Consider the following 26208-nt stretch of genomic DNA (forward strand, 5'->3'; position numbering starts at 1 on the left):
CAACGACGAAATTTGAGGACAGAGTTCAAAAAACCACAGAGACATATGAAAGTGATAAGAAAATTGTTGACACTGACAGCAAATTGAGAGTGGAGGGCAATGATAAGTGTGAAATACAGAAATAAGAGATCGATGAACTGGAACCCTATCTCAGATGTCAAAATACAGATGAAGAAAGGGGAGAAAATTTGGCAGAAACAATGAGAGTAATTTCGGCAGAAGCACCAGCAATAACAAAAGTCAAGCTGATGAAAGAAACAGATAGCGGGTTTTTGAATCTTTATAAGATATTCAATGAATAACAAGTGGTCAAGAGAAGTCCACATAAGACTTATCAAGAAACACTTAGAATACAGATTCTACAAATGGCAAGAGATATTGGACTGCACTATTTCTGGAAGGATACAAGATGATGAAATGAAATGTCACAATAAATTTAGTTAAATGTAGTTAAATTTTGAGTATAATGTATAAGACAAAGTAATAATAGCTAAAGTCAAATAAATGATCAATAATGATAATAGAGCATTTATATATACTAGATTGATAATATGAAATTTTATACAAACTGTAAGTGATGATGGAGATGATGTTGAAAACCTTTTTTATAAAAGATAAATAATTCTATATAGATAGAATATAAGATGTAGTATCATTGGATGATTTCAGGATGATGTAATGAAATGCAGTATATAAATTTACTTCAAATTTAATATGTTTCATATAAAAAGGATATAATAATAGCTATGCTTAATGGATGTTTAACAATTATAACAATTTGTATACATGTATATTAGATTGATGACACTAATAACGGAAAAAGCATGGAATTGGAAAATTATTAGAGAATGTTATCAATGCTAAGATAATAGAATGACTTATAATAGGATATAAAAAATTCTTTATTATTGGATATATTGAAGATGATATAATGAATCATTATAATATAAATGGATACATATTTAGAATACCATGTTTAAAATGGAAGAAACAATTGTGATAATCAAACAAATGAAGTATAATAATGTATACAAAGATATTTGATTGACAATATGTGATTTTTGATAAAGCTCAAGTGATGACTATGGAAAGTATGCAGAAAGACCTTGTAACCAATCGACACAATGTATGCAGTTGAAGAGGTTTTTATGTTATATGTTTTGTGTGTTTGTGTTTGTTTGAAAATAAAAAAAAATTAAAAATGATTCATCATAGTATGTTCAGATTTTAATTCCAATCAACAAGGACTTCATGATAGATCATGTAATATAAAATAATTAAAATGTAATATAAATTTTAAAATCACAAGTAAGTATAAGGACTTGTTGTAGAATCATATTTGAAGAACTAAAATTACACATTCTTTAACAATGGCTGGGAAATCTCAAAAAGGAAACAAAAGAAGTCCCTGCAGTTTTCTTGCAAATGGTTTGCCATTGTCTCCTTTCTAGGGCTAAAAAAGAATGACTGGCCCAATTCACTGAACTGGGTTTGTGCCTCAGGTGGGACTGGAACACAAAGTCTCTGGGTTTCTAGCCTGATGACAAATCTACTTTCCAATAAAATGCTGCTATCTCTGTATTTTGATGATATTTACAGATGAACAACTATTTTGGGCAAAGGTGAAGACATTTCACAATTTTATAAAATTACTGTAAATTATGCTTGATGCTTCAGATTTTATCACTACTTTAAAATGAAAATAATATGTATGATCTACTCTAGATATAATTAAATAAGACATATTCAGCTCAAGTACTAACATAGCGTTAAGTTAGCCAGCATTTAAAAACCTTCTTTAAAGTGAATTATAAATAAGTGTTCCTTTGACAAGAATGTTTCAAGGATGGGGAAAAAAAAGATTAACATCAAAAGTGCAGATCTTTCTTTAAGAGGATGCAGTTAATCCCAACGAATCAAATAATAACCACACAAATGAAAATACTTGTAGAAGTCAACAAAAGGAAAAAAAATATTCTTTTAAAAATTAATTCCGAAGTGAGCGAACACATTATATTTTATAAGTATGTGATTATTGCTGAGTCTTGTGATAAAATGAAACCATAAACATGGAGTTTATCTGCTTACAAGCAATGGCAGTTTCATTTTCCTTGATACTGACTTGGGCCTCAAAGTTTTCTCAGAAAAAAGAGGCAATTACTTTAATGGTTCCCCAAAGCCTTGGTCTAGGAGGGATGAGGTCATCTATACCTTTCTTCCACAAGACTGGTACAGCTTTGAAAATGCTTTCACCAATCACCAGTTGCAGAGTTGCATTCTACATTAGCTGAAATTGAGTGATCTAATACAATATTCCAGTCTTGAGGTAATAAAACCATGAATAACTGTTGCCAGGAACATTTTGCAGCACTAAACATTTCCAGCCTCTTTATATGCCAATGGGGCATACAACCAAGGAGCATCAACAATAAATGATAGGCAAAAAAGATATTCAGATACTGATTGTTTGGAAGATTTATTCCTAATTTTTTATTTTGTTAATGCTCATTTAGTCATTTCTAACTTTTTGTGACCTCATACACATTACTTTAACCAGAGCTGTCTCTAACTGCTTCTTCACATTTTTACGAGTTCATATTTATATTACCAATATCTTCTACTTAAATGTAGCTTTGCTAGAAAGTACACAATTTAATTTCAGTGCTCTCTGTCCAATGATGTCAATATGTTGAATTCTCTTTTATCTTTTGTTAGATATCTGCCACGCAATTTCCATGCCAAACTCTATTCCCTGAACTGTTCTGTAGACTGAGACCAAATGTTCCTGTTATTCCAGTTGCTATTTTCCTTTCAGAGTTAGCAGTATTAAAATTAGAAAGACATCTTTGTGTGTTATTACAAGTTGCCATAGAGCTATTCAACTTCTTGCTTCCTGTTTCAATGGTTAGAACGTAATTTATTGCCTTGAACTCAAACTAGATTCATTCTGAGGGAGGCACTTTTTCTTAATAAAGATGGCTATCCCACTTCTATGATTTTTGTGAGATGATAGATATGATTTTACAGCAAGTCCTTATACTGATCATGCGATTTTAAAATGTATATACATTTTAATTATTTCACATTACGTGATCTATTATGAGGTCCTTATTGATTGGGATAAAATCTGAATATACTATGGTGAATCTTTCTACATTTCTTACTCTTGTAGTCATGGGTAGGGATTTAAAAGATTTTAAAAGTTCTTGTACGATGAACTCAAACAAATAGTGGACAACTAAGTTCGTTGATCTGTGTTGATTTCACATGATCATTTGGTACAGTTTGCTCATCAGATTGTAAGAATGTATTTGTAAAACTATGTCTAAAAACATAGTGTCATTTTCTTCAAGATATGAGCTGTCTACATCATATTTGCACATCCTTCTATACTACTGTCAGCCCTACAAGATAGATCAGAGTAAGAAACTAATGCAAGAGAACTTTGCTATATTGTCTTCTCTAATTCAATCCATTTCAGCTTGCTGAATCAGTCTTGATACTTCTGCTGTGACCAAAACAAGTTCACTTTAGTTTATGGTTCTGACATTCCATGAATCAATGCGCTACTTACCTCTGCAACCTCAAACTTTTTTATTTCTCTCTCGGAATGTCAAGAGCTGGACATTCTTTGGATTTAATCCAGTCACATCATAAACACTAGCATTATTCATACATACAGGCTCTTTTTCAATTGCTTGTGGAGACTTTTCAACCCTGGGGGAAATCATGTTGGCCTTGACTTAATTTAGAATGCCCACTTGGCCCTTTTATAGAATAGCAGAATGTGTTGCCATTTCCCTCTTAGCTTTTCTATAACATATTCATCATAGGTTTCTTTAGGGAACATATATAGTCAACACTATAGCTCATGATGTCACTGCAATGCACAAGCCCCTTCACCATTGCAATATAATGATCCATGAAGGAAGCCACTTATTAAATATCCTTTGATAAAGAATGAGAGAACATACCATCTCAAATAAATTGGTTATTGAAACTGGTATTCAAACCATATATTTCAAATGGAATAGAGACCATAAAATTTAATGTTATCTCAGAGCCAAAGAAAAGTAAAAATAATCCCACAATACAGAAAATTAGCACATCCATTCTAATACAAACAACAATAAGTAATAATACAAGGGAGACCTCATTTTAAGTATTAAGATTAACAAATTATTTTTACATTTGTTAATCAATACTATACCCAACTGTAGAAGTAAAATTTAAGCAACATTATTTTATAACATTAATATTTTAGGAAACATAGTTAACATAACTTTTTATTTTTTTCTTTATTATTAAAGGCTTAAGTTATCTAATTCAACCTAGTTTCATTCAATTTCTTGCTTAATCATGGCAATTGAGTCTGGAATATCCATCACTGAGTAATGTGGCATCACTTAGCAGTAGTAATCACTTACCAGTGCTAAGCTGGAATCAAGGGTTTTTAAGTGAGGCCATCCTGTGACTGGAACTTGCAACTTTCTGCAGCTTTCAACAAGCAAAGTCAATGGGGAAGGTGGTAGAAAAATTGTAAGTCCCGGGGGGGCTTGCAAGCAAACTAGTGGGCAGATGAATGCTATTAAGTCCAGATGGGTACAGCAGCATCATATGAATATGGACAGGTGGAGCGCAATGACACAAGTATAAGTGAGCAGAGGATGAGATGCTACAGCACTACTTGAGAATGGCCTATGTGAGGTGTTGCAACCAGGTATATACTAAAGAGTGCAAGATTCCTGAAATCTCCATAGCAAGCTCCTCGGGAAAAGAAGCAGTGCGAGTAAGTAACAGGAGCAACTGCAACTCTCTCTGCAGGCTTCCTCATTGACTTTGCTTTTGGACGCTGTGCAGGGAAGGTTGTAAATGGTGATCCAGTGACTATGTCACACTGCAAGTATTCTAAGTTGACAACCACTCAAATCACAACCACGTGATGGTGGAGCTACTGTAACAGCCAGCAATCAGAAGTGTTCAGCACCATTGTAACTTAAAACCATCAGTGAATGAATGGTTCTTAACCAAGGAGCTTTAGTCAATACTACATAAAATCATTGTATTCAATAATATACTATTAATAATATAATCTTTCTCTGTATGTCATGTTGGTGTGTTGGTGTATGTTTGTATGTATGCATACATCTCTCTCTCTCTCTCTCTCTCTCTCTCTCTCTCTCTCTCTCTCTCTCTCTCCATCAGCCAATGAGGAAGGTGTGCTCCAATTTACTTCTTCTTGCCACTCTATAAAGACATGTAAAACCTCTTATAAGCATTTTGAAGTAACAGAGTCCACACCTGGGTTGTCCTCCCTTCACAATATCTTAATTCAAAACTGGCAGATATAAATATTATAGCTTCACTAACTTCCTCAGTACCTCATGTACTAAACTAGAAGCCAGTTGGATGCCACTTACGAATAGAAATATAAAAAGGCAAAATTTCCTCCCATATATACGTAATGCGACTTTCATTATTTGAAACTAGGAGAGATGCTCAAAGTCATATGCAGCACAATATTTTGTTTGGGCAGAATATAAAGGTAAGTCATCCAAGTCATTTATACATTTTCCCATGATTACAAGCTGTATTCTCACTCAGTTAGATAGAAGAGTGCTCCTCCAGATCAATTCTGGCAGGCAATCCTGAGTTAACTCTTTTTTATTACCATTAAAAACTACAGTTATATAAATGTCAATATATGAGCTTATTATTCTCTTTCGCTTTTGAAACTCTCGTCCAAAATTAATGTGATTTTTCCTGATTTGCACATTTTAATGGATTCAAATCCTGAGAGATTTCAGAACAGCTGGATGAACAGTGTTATTTTAATTTTAACCACCCAAGGTTTAGAAAGCCACTGTAATTTAAGGTAATCAATTTCTCATTTCCAGAAACATGATAACATAGAATATCAATGCACTGTCCGGAAACACACTTACATATCAGATTGATTCTATTCCCCAGAACACTAAACTCAAGTCTTCTCATGCTCCTTGTGTTCTGATACTTAGCCAAGGTGTTTATGTGCTTGGATATGAATGCTGGCTGTACTAGGTAATCTGCTGACATTGCAAATCTCAAATCTATCGGGTTTCTTTAAAAAATAGTAAGACATAGTATGTTCCGTCATTCTATTTGGATTTCTTGTATCTGCTATTTCTTGTATCTGCAATAAACAATTCAGTATTTTTCCTACTTTAATAGGGAAGAATAGACAAGCATATTGCAAGTATCCAATTAATAATTATTTAAAAAATAGTTAAAATGTATTTTTATGGTAACCTAGAAATTGAACTTTTGGCTCAGGTCATATTACTCAAATACAATTAAGATTCAAAACAATAATTGTTCTGTTAATATATATTTATATATTATGTTTGTATGCTATATTTGTGTTCTAGGGCCAAGAATTAAAAGCAGCCAAAGCAATATGGGTACTATATAAATCAATCACATCAACTTAAGCCAGAAATGCTCTCTCCACAGCTCCATTTAGCTTCAAAAGAGAAGCTTGAACAGGAAAGTATCTTTCTTTTAGTTCACTAATGCATACAGAATAATAATATTGGAAAATTACCTTCATATACTTTGCTGCTGAAATAATGTTCTGATGGTATTTCAAAGAGGTGCAACACAATTTTTTCAATTAATTCTGCCAGATCTGCAATAAGACAAAATGATTAAAGGAAGAGTATCATAAAATAAATGCAGAACCAAAGCAACAACTAAATTAAAGCATATAGGTGAGTAAAAGCAATTTGAACTGCATGTTTATCATACTTGCAGAGTAAAAACCATTCAAAACTTACTATCTAGTTTTGTATTCATAATATTCCCAATTTAAATTAAATTTTAATGGCTTCACTGACAATCCATTCAGTGTAAACTGAAAGGGAAACATTTATTATGCTTAGATTCTCCGAGGATTGCTTCAGAATATGTCAGACAGTTTTAGCATAAGGAAAATTAGCTGTAATTACATTCACTGTCTATGTTTGTCTACTGAAGAGAAAAGTTTGGCTTTCATTTTGATATAAAGGTCAGCATATTTCAGAGTTTGTGATAAAGAGCTCTAGGTCAGCCATCCACATCTTTGCATAAAAAGTCACTTTTCAAACAGTTGTTTGAATTGAGCAAGAGTATCTCAAGGGCAATAAATTCCATATGCATTTTTTACATGAAGTAGTGTCTAAATGCTAAATGTTATAGGGCGGAAAAAAAAACCCGTATCTGCAATGATATTTTCTTTCAGTATAAGCAAGATTCTTTTATTCTTTATTATATGGCTTATTATGAATGGTAGTACCAAACGTTTGACAATTAGGCTGATCATTGCTTATTCTTATATACCAGGGGTGTCAACTTTAAGGCCTGCGGGGTACTTAGATCTGCCCGCGGGGCAGCCCTGGAAACAGTGAAAGACTAGCCCGTGGTGCTTCTGCCAGCGAAAATGGACTCCTGAGCTCTGTTTGTGGCTGCCACTGCCTCCTGCAACCCTCTGCCAGTGAAAGTGGAGCTCAGGAGTGCCAGTGAAAATGGGAGTTCGGGGGGGAAGAAGCACCGCGAGTCCTGCCAAACTCCGTTTTCACTGGCATAGGGTTGCAGGAGGTTGTGGCAGCCAAAAATGGAGCTCGGGATCCTGTTTTGGCTGACAGAGTGTTCAGGCCACCACAGGCGCCCTGACAGGAGTGACGTCGAGCTGGCCATGCCTACACTGGCCACACCAGCCCCCTGAGGTCAAACACAACCCTGATGCAGCCTTCAATGAAATAGAATTTGACACCCCTTTCGTATACAATCACTAAATCTAATAGACAAACCGACGTATATATTCATAAAAGTTACCAAAGTATTCTATGTGTCATTTTTTTTTAAAAAAAAAGTTACTATGGACACTGATAATATGGCAAGCCAACTTTATTTTTTAAAGAAATATAGGCCCTTTGTTTATATAGAGATGTGTGATGTGTTAATGAATTATATATTCTACTGTGAATTGAATGTGATAAGCACATATGCTAAAGATGTAGATCCGAGTGTCAAACACACAGCGTCATGTGACATAGTGGGACTTTTCCCGCCCTTCGCTAAACGGGGTGCGGCAGTGGCCAATGCGTAACGCATCCGGCCTGCAAGTGTGATGGCCCTGAAGTAGATTCTCCAAAGTATTTGAACAAGGTATTTTGTAATCGGCAGTAATGCTAAGCTCTTTCTTCAAATCGTATCTTTTGCAAGAGGTTTTGAAAACAACAAAACAGGTTTAATCATTCAAATATAAGCAGTTGTTTATATGTTTGAGTTATAAAGCAACTCATCTGATGAGTCTTATTAAAGCCAGCATATGCCCTAAAAATCTTAAATAGGGCAAAACATTACATTTCACTTAGGTGACCAAGTTAAATATAACCTCAAGAATGTCCTAGATTTTTCTTCTGGTTCTCACATTACATAATCTCATAAAAATAATGGCCAAGAATCTGTGGTTTACAATGGATATCCAATTCAAATCAAACATTTATTAGGACCTATGGGCCAAAAAGTACAACAATAAAATACTAAGATCTGTAATTATTAATAAAACTTTAATTACATAAAAATATTATTGGAGTAAATGTATTACACCTTGCAGTTTACAGTAAGTTATTCATATGTTAAAATACACAGATACTCATAACAGGCCCTGAAATGGAAGTCATGATTGTAGGCCATCCAGTTTTTGTACTTGAAAAGAAGGAAGCAAATAAGCAGTTTCTGCAAATGCAGCAAAACAGGGTTTGGGAGATGGGAACATATCCAATCTATCAAAGAGGGAAAGTAATCAAAATGTCCAAGTTCTGCAGTAGCTCATGCTTTCAGTGTTTTTCAAAACGGAACTTCAGGCTGAGGAAATTAGCTTTGGAGGTTATATTCTTAGACTTCGGTATGAGGTTACAGGCAAGCTGCCAGCAGCTCTTTTTCCAGTTACTGATGGTTCAATATTGAAATATAACAATTACTAGCTTTTGCTAATCTATTATTTCTATTTCTATATCTATTCTCACTGAATAATAGGAAAGCCAATTTAAGTAGCAGATTGAAAAATAAATAATGCTGCCTTAAATGAATTAATCTCACCTGATGTTCTAATGCATTCCCTAGTTTTATTGCTTCGGATAATTGAAGACATATTCCTGTTCCTGATCTCTCTCAGGTGATTCTAAACTGAGGAATTAAAATGCCCCAATTAAAAAGATGGCCCTTGTCCTAAGTTATACCTACATTTCCAGGAGATGGATAAATTACAGGATGGTTACTACAATTCTGAAATTCAATAGAATTTCTGCTTAAAAGTGTGAAAAATGGGAAACCAGTTTGCATTAATTCTTTTAAAAATAATCATATAAGTGGTTCTGGGAATGGACCATCAACTTTCCCAAAACAAAACAAAAGCTGAACACCCAGATATATTATTGAGAAATACGAATAATGACAAACAACATATGGCATTCAAATACAATATCCCAATGAAGTTTTCACAGAACATTTCATCTTAGAAGCTAAACAATTTTCCTTAAGTTCACAATGTTGCTGTATGTAATCATATTATTTTCCTTCATGCAATTTGGTCTTGTAAGGGTTTGGAAGGTTAAAAATTGAAAGAAGCCCTACATTAGTAGTTCCCAAGGTGGGGCCCATGCCCCACAGGAGAGCAATTTGATTTTTAATGGGGGCAATTTGAACCTTGCTTAAACCAAGTTAATGGCCTTTAGGCTTCCTCTGCATGAATAGAGTTCCTTTTTAAATAAAGTAAGAATTACAGTGGGGCAAAAAAGTATTTAGTCAACCACCATTTGTGCAAGTTCTCCCACTTAAAAAGATGAGAGGGGCCTGTAATTGACATCATAGGTAGACATCAACTATGAGAGACAAAAAGAGAAAACAAATCCAGACAATCACATGTTTGATTGGAAAGAATTTTTCTGAGATAGAGTACCAGTTCATTGATCTCTCCTTTCCGTATTTCGCACTTAACATTTCCCTCCACACTTGATTTGCTGTCAGTGTCAACAATTTTCTTATCATTTTCATGTGTCTCTGTGGTTTTTTGAACTCTGTCCTCAAATTTCATCGTTGTTTTATAAGTATTCTCAATTCTTCCCTCCGTACTTTCTGTATTTTGATCTATAATTTCAAGTCTCTTCAATTCTCTCTGTGATTATTAAGACTTTTTGAATTTCTAGCATAATTCTTTGCAATATTAGTTCCTTTTCTTCTTCATATTAGGCCATTTTCAAGGTTATAAACACTGCCATTAAAACATCCAAGGCTTTTGCTAGGTTTCAAACAGATTCAGTGAAGTTTTTCAACTCGTAGCTTTCTCTTTTCTTCAAAGGAACACCGTATAAACAAAACGTTTTCCACTGACCCTTTCAGTAAACAAGCCGGTAGCATTGTAATATCAGATGTTGCGAAGCCTCTAGCCTCTAGATGGCAGTGTTACATCTTTCCCTCAGTTAATTCTCCTCTTGCTTCCTTCTGTCTTCAATTTTATTTTAACTCTAAGTCTTTTGGGTTTCTCTTTTCTAATATTAAATTTTTTTCTCAGCATTTTGAGACACTGCTTCCATTTCAGGGGCTTGTCCCAACCTTCTGCAGCCATTTGGCTGCTTCTCTTGTAGCCGGCAAAAAGAGCTTTCTCATCGGATCAATCAGAGGCTTTGCGATGCCTCTGTGATCAACAGGACATGCCCTTCTCTATCACCATTCCTTCAGAACGGTTTAGATCCATAAAGGATCATCCAGCACAGAGCTATCGACAGCAATTATGGAGCCCCAAGATTGCATGTCATGTCGTAGCGACGTCAAGACCCATCTCCCACAGGACATCCGGATTTTAGAGATGCTTAGGTGGGGCATGGCCAAAAAAAGATTGGGAACCACTGGCCTACATGAAGGTGTTCCTGAAAAAAGCTTTGACAAGCACCGTAGGAAAATGCTTGCCTTGTCCAACACATCCTTATCAAAGTTGGAACACACAATGCCTAGACAGACGATGCTTCTGGTTTGGATAGGTACACCTGCTTCAGGAAGGTGAACCTTGTTGCCACAACAGGGCACAATTTTTTTTCTCGAGGCAAATCTAAGTTACCATGCACTGGTCCAATATCTATACCAAAAGTGTACCGTAATCATTTGTAAACTGCTAGTCCTTTTTTTTAGCACTATCTGTATGTACAGATAAAAAGTTACTCAGAATTACTTTGGATTCAAACATTTTTTAAAGATGAAAATTCATACAACTTTTTTTCAGAATTATAACTTCCTTTCCAATGTTGCTTAAAGACTGGAGGGCTTTGCAGAGATCTCAATTTGAAGAAGGTGAGGATGAACACCCACATGGCCCTCTGCAATTACCTCTTAATTCAAATATGACTTTTTCCAAGATCCTCTTGGACTTCCTAAAGTGTCTCATAACCTGGCCTCTGCCAATTGGCTTAGGGCACCAAAAGAAGTGTTCCACACTGGAGGTAAGTTAAGTTTACTTTATTGCCATTGCATCTTGTACAACGAAATTAAATGCTATCCTCAGTATACATCCTCTGGCGCATGTGGCGAGATCAGAGATGGCTGCTAGGCGTTCTTCTCCGTTCTAACTTAGACGGAAAAAACGCTGGAAACCTCAAAAAATCAACTTGAACCTTCCGTGAAGAGTCCTCAGGGATGTCCGGAGTCTGGGGGATCCGAGGAAACCAGACCTTTGCGGGGGCCGCCGGTTTCGGGCGGCCCTGGCTCGTTCAAACACCGGAGGTCTGTGTGCTGCCTGTGCTGCTCCGGCGGTGGGGGAGGCGAGGCCACGCTGGAGCGGCGGTAGCGTGCTTCGGTGTGTTTCTCTGGCGGCGGCGTCCTTCGGCGTTTTCCAAAGGCTCCGGTGTCCTCGTGTTGCTGGCTGCACCTCCTGGGGACTCTGTTTGTTTGCCATCGCCCCGGAGTGTAAGCGGACGGACGGAGGAATCATTGGGACTGTTGGCTGCGCTTTCTGGGGGCTCTGCGCGGCCGCCATTGTCCCGGAGAGAGAGCGGACTAATAAGAATATTGCCAAGGGTGAGCGTGTTGGTTGTGTTTTCTGGGGCTTTGCCGGGCTATTGTTGCTTCGGAAGGAGAGTGGACGAACAGAATTACTGTTGGGTCTGAGGAAGTTGGGCGGCTGGCTTTGCCTGGTGCCGCGGCAGTCCCTCCGGATGGGCTCTCCTCCCCGTTCGGCCTCGTTTTCGCCCCGTCTCTGCCCCCCCTCCTCCGCTCGTGTCTGGTCAGGTGGCCCCACAGAAGCGACTCCATCTCTGCCTGTCCCCACTGTTGTGAAGCCTCCCCCTGTGCTTTCTGCTTGGCACTGGACTACTTCTTATTGTGGCATTCTAACATCTGGCCTCTCCCTGCCACTGCCTTTGGATTCCTAGGCTTGCTGGCACATTTCCATCTGGCTTTGATTATTGCCACTATTATTACTTTCACCTTGGACAGTGCCTGCACAAGAAAACCCTTTGCCATCTGGGACTGTTCCGGCCTGGTTGAACCTCTTCAAACTTACAGAAGAAGAGGGGATATAAGACACTCCCCCATATATTTATCTGAACTGTAACTGGTCTCCAGCCACTCCAACTATCTTGAACGCTGAGAGCCAGTTATGTTATCTGATCTTGCACTTTGAATCAACTGCGCAATTTATCTTCTTTTCCTCCTTTCTTTCATCTTTATTCCTTCTCTTGTATGGGATATGCATGGGGATATGTATGGGATGAATGAATGTCCCACTTTTATCATTATTATTGTTGTAATTTTTGTGTTTTAACTGCTACGTGGGGATTGCCTGGTGAGTGCATGGGTATGTATGATTCGGAGGACCTGCCGGGGGATGCGGGGGGCACGGGGGGTGGTTGAGGGGACCAGAGACACGGGAGAGGGTCGGAGCATTACGGTCGTAACAGGGAGGGGCAGATATGGCGGGGACTTTAGGGCAGGCCATTACCGGGGAAGGAGGGTTTGCTACGTTACAGAGATCCCTCCTTCCGGCCCTATGAGTCCCACTCCGAGACCAGATGACGCAAGTAATCAGGACCCTGGGCTCAGGCGCTGTCGCTAAATGCCAGGTCTGTGGTTCACAAAGCTCCTCTCATCCGGGACTAATTTTAGACGAGAGGGCAGACCTGGCATGTATTACTTGAAACCGGGCTGGGCCCAGAGGGAGGAGTCCCCCTCGTAGAGATGTGCCCAGAAGGATTTCAGGTGCTGCACCAGCCGAGAGCCCAGGGAAGGGGTGGGGGTGTGGCTATTGCTATCCGGGAGTCGTTAGCTCCTCGTAGGATCCCTGCTCCGGAGCTTGTCAGGTGTGAGTCTCTGCTGGTAAAGTTGGACCTCAAGGGTCAAGTGGGTCTGCTGTTAACGTACCTGCCTCCCAACAGCGTTGCAGCAGCCCTCCCCTCGCTCCTCGAGTCGGTAGCCGAGCTGGCAATTGAGTTCCCTAGGCTGATGGTCTTGGGGGACTTCAATTTGCCGTCGCTCGGTGAACACTCTGATGGGGTGCAGGAGTTCATGGCTTCCATGACGGCCATGGGGCTTGACCCAGGTAATCCGGGGCCCAACCCACTCAGCGGGTCACATGCTCGACCCTCGTATTCCTCTCGGAGCAGTGGATTTGTGATCTTGGTCTGAGGGGTAACGACATCATACCCCTGTCGTGGTCAGACCACTGCCTACTGAGGCTTGACTTCCGGAGACCAAACCCCCACTGTAGGGAGGAGGAACCGACCAGGTGGTTCCGCCCCAGGCGACTTATGGAGCCGTTAAGGGTTCCAGACGGAGCTTGGGGTCATTCCTGATACTTTCGTCCACAGTCCGGTTTGAGACTCTGGTTGCTGCCTGGCACTCGGCAGCATCGGAGACCCTTGACCGATTGCGCCACTACGGCCCCTCCGAGGCGGCGGATCCCGGAGACCCCCTTGGTTTACCGAGGAACTCCGGGAGATGAAGCGCCAGAGGAGACGCCTAGAGCACCTATGGAGGTTCGATAAGTCCGAATCAAACCGAGCAATGGTAACCACCAGCACCAAGGAATACACCAGGGCACTTAGGGCAGCGAAAAGATCTCACATTGCCACCTTGGTTGCGTCCGCTGAGTCCCGCCCAGCCGCCCTGTTTAGGATAACCCGCTCCCTCCTAAATAGGAGGGAGGTGGGGGAACCCTTGCAGGGCAGAGCTGCGGACTATGCCCAATTCTTAGCGGACAAAAATTGCTCGGTTTCGGTCGGACTTGGACTCCATCCCTGCAGTTCCAGCCGAGGCACAAGAGGATGAGGTAGACCATCTCTGGGTTGAGTTTCAGGATGTTGCCCCTGGGGATGTGGACAAGGCCATGAGGGCTGTAAGTGCCTCCACCTGTATACTGGACCCGTGTCCCTCATGGCTGGTTGTCAACAGCAGTGAGGTGACCCGAGGCTGGATCCAGGCGGTTGTTACCGCCTCTCTTCGGGAGGGGAACTTCCCCGCCGCGCTAAAAGCGGCGGTGGTGAGACCCCTCCTGAAGAAGCCATCTTTGGATCCAGCTGTCCTTAACAACTACCGTCCAGTCTCCAACCTCCCTTTTCTTGGGAAGGTTGTTGAGAAGGTGGTGGCCTTCCAGCTTCAGCGGTCCTTGGAGGAAGCAAGCTATCTCGACCCCTTCCAGTCAGGCTTCAGACCCGGTTACAGCACAGAAAACCGCTTTGGTCGCATTGACCGATGATCTTTGGAGAGCCAGAGATGGAGGCCATCCCTCCATCCTAGTTCTCCTCGACCTCTCAGCGGCTTTCGATACCATCGACCATGGTATCCTTCTGCGACGACTGCGGGAGGTGGGAGTGGGAGGCACTGTGTTACGGTGGTTCTCCTCCTACCTCTCGGACAGGTCGCAGTCGGTGTTAGTGGGGGGGCAGAGATCGACCCCTAGGCCCCTAACATATGGGGTGCCGCAGGGTTCGGTCTTATCCCCCCTACTATTTAACATCTACATGAAACCACTGGGTGAGATCATTCGCAGGCACGGGATAAGATACCATCAATATGCGGACGATACCCAGTTGTATCTGTCCGCCCCGTGCCAACTCAATGAAGCGGTGGACGTGATGAACCGAGGTCTTGAGGCCGTTATGGACTGGATGAGGGCTAACAAGCTTGTACTCAACCCGGAAAAGACCGAGTGGCTGTTGTGCTTTCCTCCCAACAATTCGACCAGTACTCCATCGCTCAGGCTGGGGGGTCAAATTTTACACCCCTCAGAGAGGGTTCGCAACTTGGGAGTCCTCCTGGACCCACAGCTGTCCTTCGACCATCACTTGACGGCTGTGACCAGGGGGGCATTTGCCCAGGTTCGCCTGGTGCGCCAGTTGCGACCCTACCTGAATCGGGAGGCTCTCACAACAGTCACTCGGGCCCTTGTGACCTCTAGGCTGGAATACTGCAATGTGCTCTACATGGGGCTGCCCTTGAAGAGCATCCGGCGACTTCAGCTAGTCCAGAACGCAGCCGCGCGAGTGATTGTGGGTGCACCTCGGTTCACCCACATAACACCTATCCTCCGCGAGCTGCGCTGGCTACCTGTCGATCTCCGGGTGCGCTTCAAGGTGCTACTTGTCACCCATAAAGCCCTTCATGGTAGTGGGTCTGCGTACTTGAGAGACCGCCTTCTGCCAATTACCTCCCTGCGACCAATTAGATCTCATAGATTGGGCCTCCTCCGAGTTCCATCTGCCAGCCAGTGCCGGCTGGCAATTACAAGGAGGAGAGCCTTCTCAGTAGTAGCTCCGACCCTTTGGAACGATCTCCCCGTGGAGATTCGTACCCTCACCACCGTCCAGGCCTTCCGCACAGCCCTTAAGACCTGGCTAGCCCGTCAGGCCTGGGGACAAAGATAATTGCCCCCTCCCGAATGATGAATGAATGTTGCTCATTATTTTATTCTATGTTTGTCTGCGTTACTGTTTGTATATCCCCCCCCTTGATTTTATGTAAGCCGCCCTGAGTCCCCTCAGGGAAAAGGGCGGCCTATAAATGTTAATAAAACCTCAAACCTCAAACATTATAACTATAAAAATAAAACACACACATCCTTCACATTCTATACAATTGAATTGAAAACCCAATATTGCATTAGTATTGCACCATACAGTAGAATTCGGTATAGTTATTGCCCTGGAACAGAAGCTGTTTTTCAGCCTATTTGTCCTTGTTATTATTATCGTGTACTGTCTACCAGATGGTAATAGTTCAAAAAAAGGCTGCCCAAGATGGGGTGGATCTTAAAGAATGTTTTGAACTTTCTTAACACAGCAGAAGCTATAAAGCCAATAATCTTCTAGGCAATGATGTTAACCCTCTGGAGTGCTGTTCTATGTGCCACTGTGCAATTGGCAAACCATACACAGGTGCAGTAAGTTAAAATACTCTCTATGTGCAGCGGTAGAAGGTCATCTGCAGTATTTCATTCAGTTGTTGTTTCCTGATAAGTCTCAGGTAGTATAATCTCTGCTGGGCCTTTTTGACCAGTGCTGCAATGTGAGTGCCCCAGGTCAGATCCTCTTTTATGATAACACCCAGAAACTCCACTCGGGTCTCCATTGATAAGCAAGGGCTGGATGTCTGATCTATTCCTTTTATAGTACGCTATAAGCTCTTTGGTGTAATTGGTGTTAAGGACCAAGTTATTGTAGTGGACCAAAAAAGTCCCACCTCCACCCCATTGTGCATCAGTTCTTAATTTGCTGATTTTTTTGTTAATTTTTAATGTTTTTAACATTTTATATTCCTGCTTTTAAGCCACCCAGAGTCACTCAACATTGAGGTGGAAAGCATATAAATGTAATAAATAAATAAAATAAATCCTATTGCAATTTCAGAGGGCATATACAGGATCTCAGAGAAAGGTGCAACTGTTTTTTAAAAATTCCTTAAAAGTACTATGTGCGTGCCCATTGCTGGCTCTTAATCACATTTTGCCCATCAAATCTGGATTTCTGCATGGTCCTCACATGCATTTATTTCCCAACCAGTATTTCTTTGTCTTTTCTTTCAGTTGCTGCTGCGAGCAAAGAAATATATCAGCCTTCACTCTTTGATGTTAACGAGAGTAAATATCCTTAAACTGTTTTGGTTTGTCATCCCAGAGAAGTCACTTGGATAACTGATATGACCTATTTTAAACTCAATTCAGATGATTTCTTTCCTCTTGCAAGTTAATTAATTTTAAAAACCCAGAGTTATGGTTTTCATTTTTTTTATTAAGTAAATGTTTTTCCTGAAAGTGCTTACGTATTTTTATATTCATCAGGCTACATTTGATTGACATTATTCAAGGCAAAGGGTAGGCTGGGCTATACTATAAACACACAAATTAGTGGTGTACACACTGTACTCTTAACATATTTTGAAAGCTTGCCTGAATACACTTTTAGAACTGTTAGACAAACAAGAGGATTAAAAATAGAAATGTGCTATAATGCAAGCCTTACATTAAGGATATTTTTCTTATACAATCAGAACCTGCACCTGGAAGGGACACCATGCAACAGGCTAATGGGGTTTGGGGTTTTGAGAATATATAGTAGCTTGGAGTCACACTCCCAAATTGGGCAAGGGCAGCTAAAAAGTAGGTGGGCCCAATTCAAATTAAATAAATTTAGACTCACCCACAAAGATTCATCCCCACATACAAACTCAATCTCCCTGATATATATGTATGCATTTATACTCATACACTGGCTCAAAGGATGATGAGAAAGATCAAAGAGCAAAAGAATAGGCCAAGTTATGAAAGGAAACAAAGAAGAACAAGGTAGTGAATAAGGGATGGGGCAAATCAAGGAACAGAGCACCAACATGGCAAAGAAAGGACAGGAAAACACAGGAGTGTGAGAGGAGGAGGAGGAGGAGGAAGGGGAGGAAACAGCACATGTGAGTGAAAGAAGGCAGATGTAGGATGAAGGGTCAAGTGTGAAGTCCAGCTCATGGCAAAACTGAGAGGTGGTAGATATGTAAGAGATAGGGAGAGTGTGTGCAAAGTTGCCTTGTAAGGACTTTCAAGTCCCAGGTTTTGCACTTTGGTTCTATCAATTCTCTCCCTGTAGGTTTACAAGCTTGTATGTTTATCAGTTTGGTGTAGTGGTTAAGATGCTGGCCTAGAAATCAGGAGACTGAATTCTAGTCCCACCTTAGCATGAAAGCCAGATGGGTGACTTTGAGCCAATAATTCTCTTTCAGCGCAATTCACCACACAGGATTGATGCTGTGGGAAAAATAGGAGGAAAGGAACTTACATACTGTATGTTCGCCACTACTGGCGAGCTATTTATAAATAAAGGCAGGATAAATTAGTAGGGACAGTGCATTTTTTCCTCTCTTTTTTTTATACTACTACTCTGGAAATGTCTCACTAAACTCTTTTCATTTTTCTCTGCAGCCAAGTTTTAAAAGTGAAAGTAAATCTAGCTGGGCTTCTTGCTTCTTGCTCTCTCCCCTCAAAACTCATATTCACACAAAGTGAATCCTTATGCATTCTACACTTGACCTTGGAATGGTTTCCCTGCAATATCTGGAGATGCAAAGAAGTGAACCTGCATCTTCTTCATAAAACAGAAAGGTTCTACCAACTATAGATCTACAGTATATCCTTCCCAACATGTCTAACCTCCAAAATAAATTCCCAATAGATAAATAACATTTGGATATAAAGCCGTCCTCTTTTAAAACCTACAGGAATATCATGCTCTATTGTGAGAGCTATTAATATAAGTCAGGGGTCAGCAACCCATGGCTCTGGAGCCGCGTGTGGCTCTTTCATCCCTCTGCTGTGGCTCCCTGTCGGCGGTCAGTTCCACAATTGATAGGACTTTTGATTAGGGTAGATAGAGGAAAAAGGACGCCGCACTAGGAGGAGACTCTATGGTGGGGGAACTGTACTTCTGTTCAGCTCCAGAATTGAACGGGGGGCTTCCAGTTTGGATCTTTGTGGCTATTTGAATGTTTAAGGTTGCCAACACCTGATATAAGTGAACAAAGAAAAGTTATTGTTTTGGATAAAAATATGGCATTATGGGCTACAAAATGTATTTCCGACTCCTTTTTTAGCCTCCTCTTTCTTGATATTTAGGTGATCATAAAGGTGCATTTCTTTTACCAGGGATTTTCATCGTTAATCTATTTCAGTATAAATTTTAACATTGCTTTTAATTTTTGTTTTTACATTTTCTTTTTTAATTTTTAAATCTTGTCAGTCTCCTTAAATAGTTATCTGAAAGAGCATTTGTATATAAACAAACAAAGAAATAAACTTACTGGCTCCACTTACGACATCTGGTTTCTTTTGCATGATTTCACAAAACTGCCTTTGAACATTTTCAAGCCAGCCCGCCTGTTTATTTGGGTTTTTTAATATAGATAAAAGTTTGCTAACATCATCATCTGAAACAAAGATAAAAATACCATTGCACATCTGAAAGTGGTAAAAAGGTCTCTTGCTAGGACTATTCTGTTGCCCTAAATTTTGAAGAAAAGGGGTTCTATACCATTTAAACAATTACTTTGTGGATTCAGGTCTAACTTCAAACTGGGAAAGTACAGCTATAATTATCAAACTTTTTTTACCAAGTAGCTCCCATAAACTGAAAACAACAGATAAGTTTCAAAAATGGAAGGAAGGGCATATAACAAAGGCAGAATTTCCAAATAACACAAATTTGCAAGGAAAGAATTGGAAAACCTAAGGCTTAGTATGAGTTAAAGCATGGGTGTCCAACTTTTTGGTTTGCCTGGGTCACAATAAGTGAAGAGGAATTGCCTTACACTGATATAAAATATATAGTATAATTACATAAATAACAAACCTGTTTTTTTATCTTTTTAAACTATCTTGTGGGGCCGCATTACTATCTATCCTGGGCCATAGGTTGGATACACCTGATTTAAAGTTTGCTAAGAATTTCAAAAATAACAGAAAAAGATTCTGTGGACATGTGCAGAAAAAGAGGAAAGTTAAAGTAAGAATTAGTCCACTGTTTCAAGAAGATGGCAAGATGGTGGCAGGCAACAGGGAGAAGGCTGAACTGCCTAATCTCCACCTTGCATCCACCATTGCAATGGCGGTGTTATCACCAGAAGTCCAGTTCAATGCTGGTATGACTGGTAGAATATCCCCTATCAAAGGCATCAAAGTCAGCGTGTTCAATTCGGAAGTGAAAAACACTCAAACTCTTTAAACATGAAGTTCAAGAAAGCGGTCCAATTTTAGCAACTGGAATTTGATTGATTTTTCACCTACACATAGATGAAAAAGGAGTTATATTCTGTACAAATATTTACTCCAAGATCTTGATATAATACTTAGCCACTGTGAAATCACTAAGTTGCCAAAGAATGAAATATTTCCTCATGGAAATGAGCATTGATTCTATGACAAATATATGCTAAATTTACTCAGGGGATCATAACTGGGATTTCAGAATTAGCCATTTGTCCCCTGTAATTATTCAGAGAGATATGCTAGCTTTTCTAGGTAATGTTACTGTATTCACACTTAGGGTTATTCAGTTAGTTGCAATATGGCATTTTCTTATCTGTCAAACTTTACACAGGGACAGGAATATATGTCTGTTCTCCAGAAACTCAATCTACATTCATGTTAGCAGAAGCTTCACTGGCTGAATGAAACTGGATAAGATGCTTTACTGCAAACAAGAAAAACATGCATATACTTACCTGCCTACCTACCAATAGAGACTGGCCTATTGCAGACCATAACAATCAGGTTGTACATATCAATCATATGCCTTTCCTATTACCCTTTCAAATCAATGGATCTATGGCCATCCTTTACTGTGAGTCTGGCAGGTACTTGCTCAGTGTTTACACAATACTTCTGTCCAGCTCAGATACTCACCAGCTTCATCCCTTGCACTTTCCATGCACATATGTACATCTCATATTACACAACTTATATATCACTCACCCTAGTTTCTTTTTCCATACCAGAATTTTTTTTAGTGTTCTGTAGTTAACGGGAAATTTTATTCCTCATTTAATTTGGGCTCTTTTTGAGATGTATTCCCTCCCAAGTCTGACAAAAGGTTAAGGTTACTCTAAGCATATAAAAGTGATTGTTTTGCTTCTGTGGGGCCTGTTTTAGCTGCAGACCGGATGAAAAGCCGTCACCTAATATAGTATTTCATTGATAGATGTCATAACCCCCTATGGGAGTCATTATAAACGCTAGCTATCTATTCATCTTTGCAATCTCTAGTCTGACAAAATATTTACATAGCTGCTTCTAAATATCAGGGAACTAAAATGCTATCCACATAGTTACAAATCTGATAAACACTGAGGGTCGAAAGCGCAGCATATCAACACAGCATGGTGCTAATTCATGCAGATTTGGAAGGAGACAACTTCTGGATACGTTTAAATGAGTAAAATGTAGTAGGTGAGAAATTTTTGAGTTTGTTTTTACATTTATATTATCAGAGATGGTTTATTTACATGTGCACAATCCCCTCCCAATGTATGTAATATTAATTATTAATTAACCTATTTGAAAACTATTTCCTTTGAGATGTATGGAATTAAAAAAGTCTGTTTAGCAAGTTATTGTTTAGGAATGAGTCTATATTGAGTTTCCAGTGACCGAGATTTTTTTCCTTATCTATACTGACAAGATTTGTGCTACAGTTTACTTATTTCTACCTTTATCTAATATCAGATTGCTAATACCCCATTTCAAATGGATCTTTCCAAATAAAATAATAACTTGCAAATGAGGATAACCCTCTTTATTAAACAAAAGTTATTTTTTTCTACTACTTTATTAGTTTGTATTAGTTTTTACTTTTGTTTTTAAAATTTTCAATAAAATCATATTTTAAAAACATCTGCTGTGTTCATATTAAATTCAGAGAACAATAGCAAAGTTATCTCCCCTTGATCCATTGCTTATTAATGTACATACACATGAACCAAGGTGTTATACCCAAAGGATAATTATATTTCAAACTAAAACAAAAGTATAATAGGTACAGATAACTCAATTCTGATCTTCTCCAGGGAATAAATACTACCCTTGGAACAGTAATCAAGTGAAGGAAAATTCTTTGCTTTGCAGAGTTAAGAAAGAAAATATTTTATGTATTTGTTCTATTTAAAAAACCTTACATGCTTAAAATCTATGAACTGACTGCAGTGCCTATCTGGACAGGTAGCTCCACATGTTCTGCTTTCTTCCACTTAAATTGTGCTTGGTGCAATTGCTATATCTGTGATAGTGAATAATTCAACAGTAAACAGAATCACGCTGCATCTCAATGACACAAGCCAAAAGATGAAAGAAAATATCGTGAATCCAACAACCTTCTGTTACCCTCATAAACAATGTGTATATTTCATCTCACATACAGGAATTTCCCTTAAAGAGAGGTTTCAATGTATAAAAAAATGAAGTGGTAAATATCACTGAACTACCAAATACAGAGAATATATACTACTGTAGTTAACATGAAATTGCAGCCTCATTAAACAATGCATACTTTATACTTTCGTAGTACATCATAAAACCACAATATACCTTTCCTTGAATGGTTTTTTCTAGGAAATTCAGCAAGATAGCATGCTGGCAAGGGATATGATGAAAACATTGGCCAAGGATATGGATCATCACCCTAAGGAAGAGCACAGTGAAGAAGAAAGTGATATACTTTGTTCAACTCACTTAATTGATTTAAGTGTTCAGTGAATAACAAAGAATCGGTATCTTAATTCCAGCATACTATTCTTGGTGCTACAATTAATTTTATTATTATTAAGCATATCACTCCTAATTTTATACATTGAGTTGACTAGCAGAAGTAGACTGACTATGTTGGTTTATAAAAAAACCAACAATCCATAGATAATTATGAAAGATACCAGAGAGATAGACAAAAAAAAAACCTACATAATGGATGTATTACAAGTCATTTACAGATATAATTAGTATGTGAAATAGCAAGACACTTGTTAGCCTCTGCAGGAATTGCAGCGACGTTCATGGAAGGAAGGAGGACAGCCCATTCCGCACTTGCATTGCCACTTGACATCACCATTCCTGTCTAATACAGGATTGGGATAAATAAATACCCGGGCAACGCCAGGTTATCAACTAGTTTATTATAATTATTGCATTGGTTCATATTGTATTTTTCAGATTGAAACAGTCTATCGATTCTATAGCTAATTGATAAAAATTACATACAGGGTTAATCAAAATTAAATGAAGTGCAATATTTTTTAAAAATGCATGCATGTAGAGCATGTCAAACTCAATTTCATTGAGAACCGCATCAGGGTTGTGTTGGGACTAGGTGAGCATGGCACGGTGGATATGGCCAGCTCGACGTCTCTCATGTCAGGGGCACCTGTGGAGGCCCAAGTGCTCTGCCAGCAAAAACAGGCTCTTGAGCTCCGTTTTTGTCTACGATGGCCTCCTGCAACCCTCTGCTAACGAAAACAGAGCTTGCAAGGGCTGCCTGCAGCCTTCCCGAGTTCAGTTTTGCTGGTAGAGGCACTACAGGCCAGTCCTCCATTGTTTCCAGGGTGCCCCCCCCCCCGGCCAGATCTAAGCACCCTGCAGGCCAGATCCGGCCCCTGGGCCTTGAGTTTGACACCCCTGATATAGAGGGATTACTTGGAGTAGCGGTAGCTCAGCTTTGCTATAGGTTCTTCAACCTTGGGAGTTTAATATTTTGTACCTATTTGGAGAATAAACCTTAACACTGAATAAGCAATGCATATCTGGAGCATAAACTCAGAAGTTATGAGAAGCACTCCAACACTGATTTTCTAAAGCTTTTCAGAAAAGCAGCAGATGTTTTAAACAAATCATTGATTAAATAAAAGAGAAAATAATCAATTGCAACCTACAGTGAGGCTAGATGAAAAGGAAAACATAAAATATATTTACAACCTTATGCAGTACTCTCAGAGGCAAGATCCGTTCAGTTGGGCCCCCAACGTGACTTATTCTAACAAGAATATGGTTTCTCTCAACCGATAAGCCATCAATTATAAATTGCCTGCAGCAAAACAAAACTGAACTGAGAAATGACTACAAAACTCAAAATGTAACACTTGGGATCCAGATCATCCACAAAACAGCTCCCATCCTTTTGCCAATATAGGAGCGCCAAACTCAGTTTTGAGCAGGGCTCCAGCAATTGGCATTACAATTACAAAAATGGGGAAATGGCATACACCATCTTCCATTATATAAGTTTCCCTTAATGCCACTCAAGATGAGTTTATTAAAGATCTACCTACCAGGGGAGTCATTCAATTTCATTGAGGGCTGCATTAGGGTTGTGTTTGACCTGAGGGGGGCGGAATGGGCATGGCCAGGATGGACGTGGTCAGCTCGACATTACTCGTCAGGGGCGCATGTGGTGACTCGATCGCTCTGTCAGAGAAAATGGGCTCCTGAGTTCCATTTTCGGCTGCCCCTCTGCCAGCCTCCTGCAATCCTCTGCCAGTGAAAACAGAGCTCGGGAGGGCCACCCACAACTCTCCCAAGCTCTTCTTTCGTTGGCAGAGGCACTGTGGGCCACTCCTTCACTGTTCCAGGACAGCCCCACGGGCCAGATCTAAGCATCAGCGGGCTGGATACAGCCCCTGGGCCTTGAGTTTGACACCCCTGACCTAAACTGTACAGCAGTGCCCCCCCCCCCAACCTTTTGGACACTAGGGCCTGGTTCCATGGAGAGAGATTTTTCTGTGGACTGGAGGGGGTGTGGTTTTGTGTAATGTCTGTATCCTGCGGATAGGGCTTCGCTTGTTTGCATGATCCGGTTTCTAGCATGCTTTGCTTTTTTGCATGGTCCGGTTTCTGGCATGCTGTGGACTGGTGCCGGTTCACAGACCTGGGGTGGGGCCCCCTGCTATATAATATTTAGATTATTCATCTGGTTTCTGAGCTAACACTACTAACACTACTTCTTAAGAGCATTTTATAAAACATAAGCTAAAAATTGGAAGTGGTTGACATCTTCAGTCAGAAAACATGGACAGATATACTAATCATTGTTAACTTCTTTAGAGACAAGCTTTAAGAAAACAAGAGTAAGCTGTAATATTGGAATGCCTATTCACAGAAGTCAGCACTTTTCTTCTACTGCTGCTACTACTATTACTATTATTACTACATTTATCCCACCTATTTTTTCCAGAACAACAACCCTGTAAAGTGGGTTGGGCTGAAAGAGTGCGTCTCACATAAAGTCACCCAGCCAGCTTTCATTTCTAAGGGTGTTTTAGAACTCATAGTCTCCTGGTTTCCGGGTAAACACCTTAACCACTATTCCAAATTGGCATTTCTAAATATGCACAGAGGACCAGGAAGAATACAGAGAACCATGTTTTAGAGTCACAACATGTAAATGATTGTTTCTTACCGAGGAGTTTCAGAAATACTGATGACATTTTCATTCTGGGCATCTAAAAGCACTTCTGATATTTTGTATTGAGATTCTAGAAGAAGAAGTGTATTTAGATCACAGCACAGCACATTTAACAACCTGTAAGACACAATATATAGGAACGACAGTTAGACATCTTGGTCATGCAGACATGTTAAAACCTAAACTAGTGGTAGTGAACCTGGTCCCTACCGCCCACTAGTGGACGTTCCAGCTTTCATGGTGGGCGGTAGGGGTTTGCTGTAACTCTGCTTTATAAATTTTATAAAGTAAAGTTACTTCCCTACTTTATAAATCACCACTACTGTGGAACCGGTGGGCCGTTAGAAAATTTTACTACTAACATAGATACAAAAGTGGGTGGTAGGTATAAAAAGGTTGACTACCCCACCTAAACAGTAAGATTTCAAGACTCAGCTTGTCCTTTATACATGAAGTAACATAATATGGAAGGGTAATATAGTTATCCCCACTTGGTGTAAAAATTAATATATTATGCATTTTGAGCTGGAAAAACATCACATGTAAGTCAACTTTGTACAAAGTCAGGCAATTCATCCACTTAGCTATTATCATCTATTCTGATGAACAGCTCTGTATCCTTGTTTGTGATCCTTCTCAGATACCAGGGCTGATTTGAATACACTCCAAGCAAAAGATAACTCACAGATTCTCCACACAAAGATATCAATTGATGCAATTGAAA

The 26208-nt window shown here is 39.7% G+C and overlaps 1 protein-coding gene across 4 annotated transcripts in view; it reads right to left on the reverse strand.

Moving 5' to 3' along the window:
* The window catches only part of LOC116506985 (protein broad-minded-like), a 93007-nt gene that overhangs the window by 6236 nt on the left and 60563 nt on the right, over positions 1–26208 (reverse strand). The window contains exons 24-29 of one of the 4 annotated variants that reach the window (XM_032214886.1): positions 25479–25601; positions 23999–24107; positions 22622–22715; positions 19345–19470; positions 6584–6667; positions 4285–6172 (exon numbers count right to left, since the gene is read on the reverse strand). In XM_032214886.1, coding sequence (XP_032070777.1) covers positions 6138–6172; positions 6584–6667; positions 19345–19470; positions 22622–22715; positions 23999–24107; positions 25479–25601 — 571 coding nt within the window. In that variant the 3' untranslated portion in view covers positions 4285–6137. Of the gene's footprint in view, positions 1–4284; positions 6173–6583; positions 6668–19344; positions 19471–22621; positions 22716–23998; positions 24124–25478; positions 25602–26208 lie in introns of those variants that run through there. The other 3 variants (XM_032214885.1, XR_004255121.1, XM_032214887.1) reach the window with 3 other exon arrangements.

The sequence above is a fragment of the Thamnophis elegans genome, chromosome 4 (assembly GCF_009769535.1).
Source record: "Thamnophis elegans isolate rThaEle1 chromosome 4, rThaEle1.pri, whole genome shotgun sequence".
Classification (NCBI taxonomy): Eukaryota; Metazoa; Chordata; class Lepidosauria; order Squamata; family Colubridae; genus Thamnophis; species Thamnophis elegans.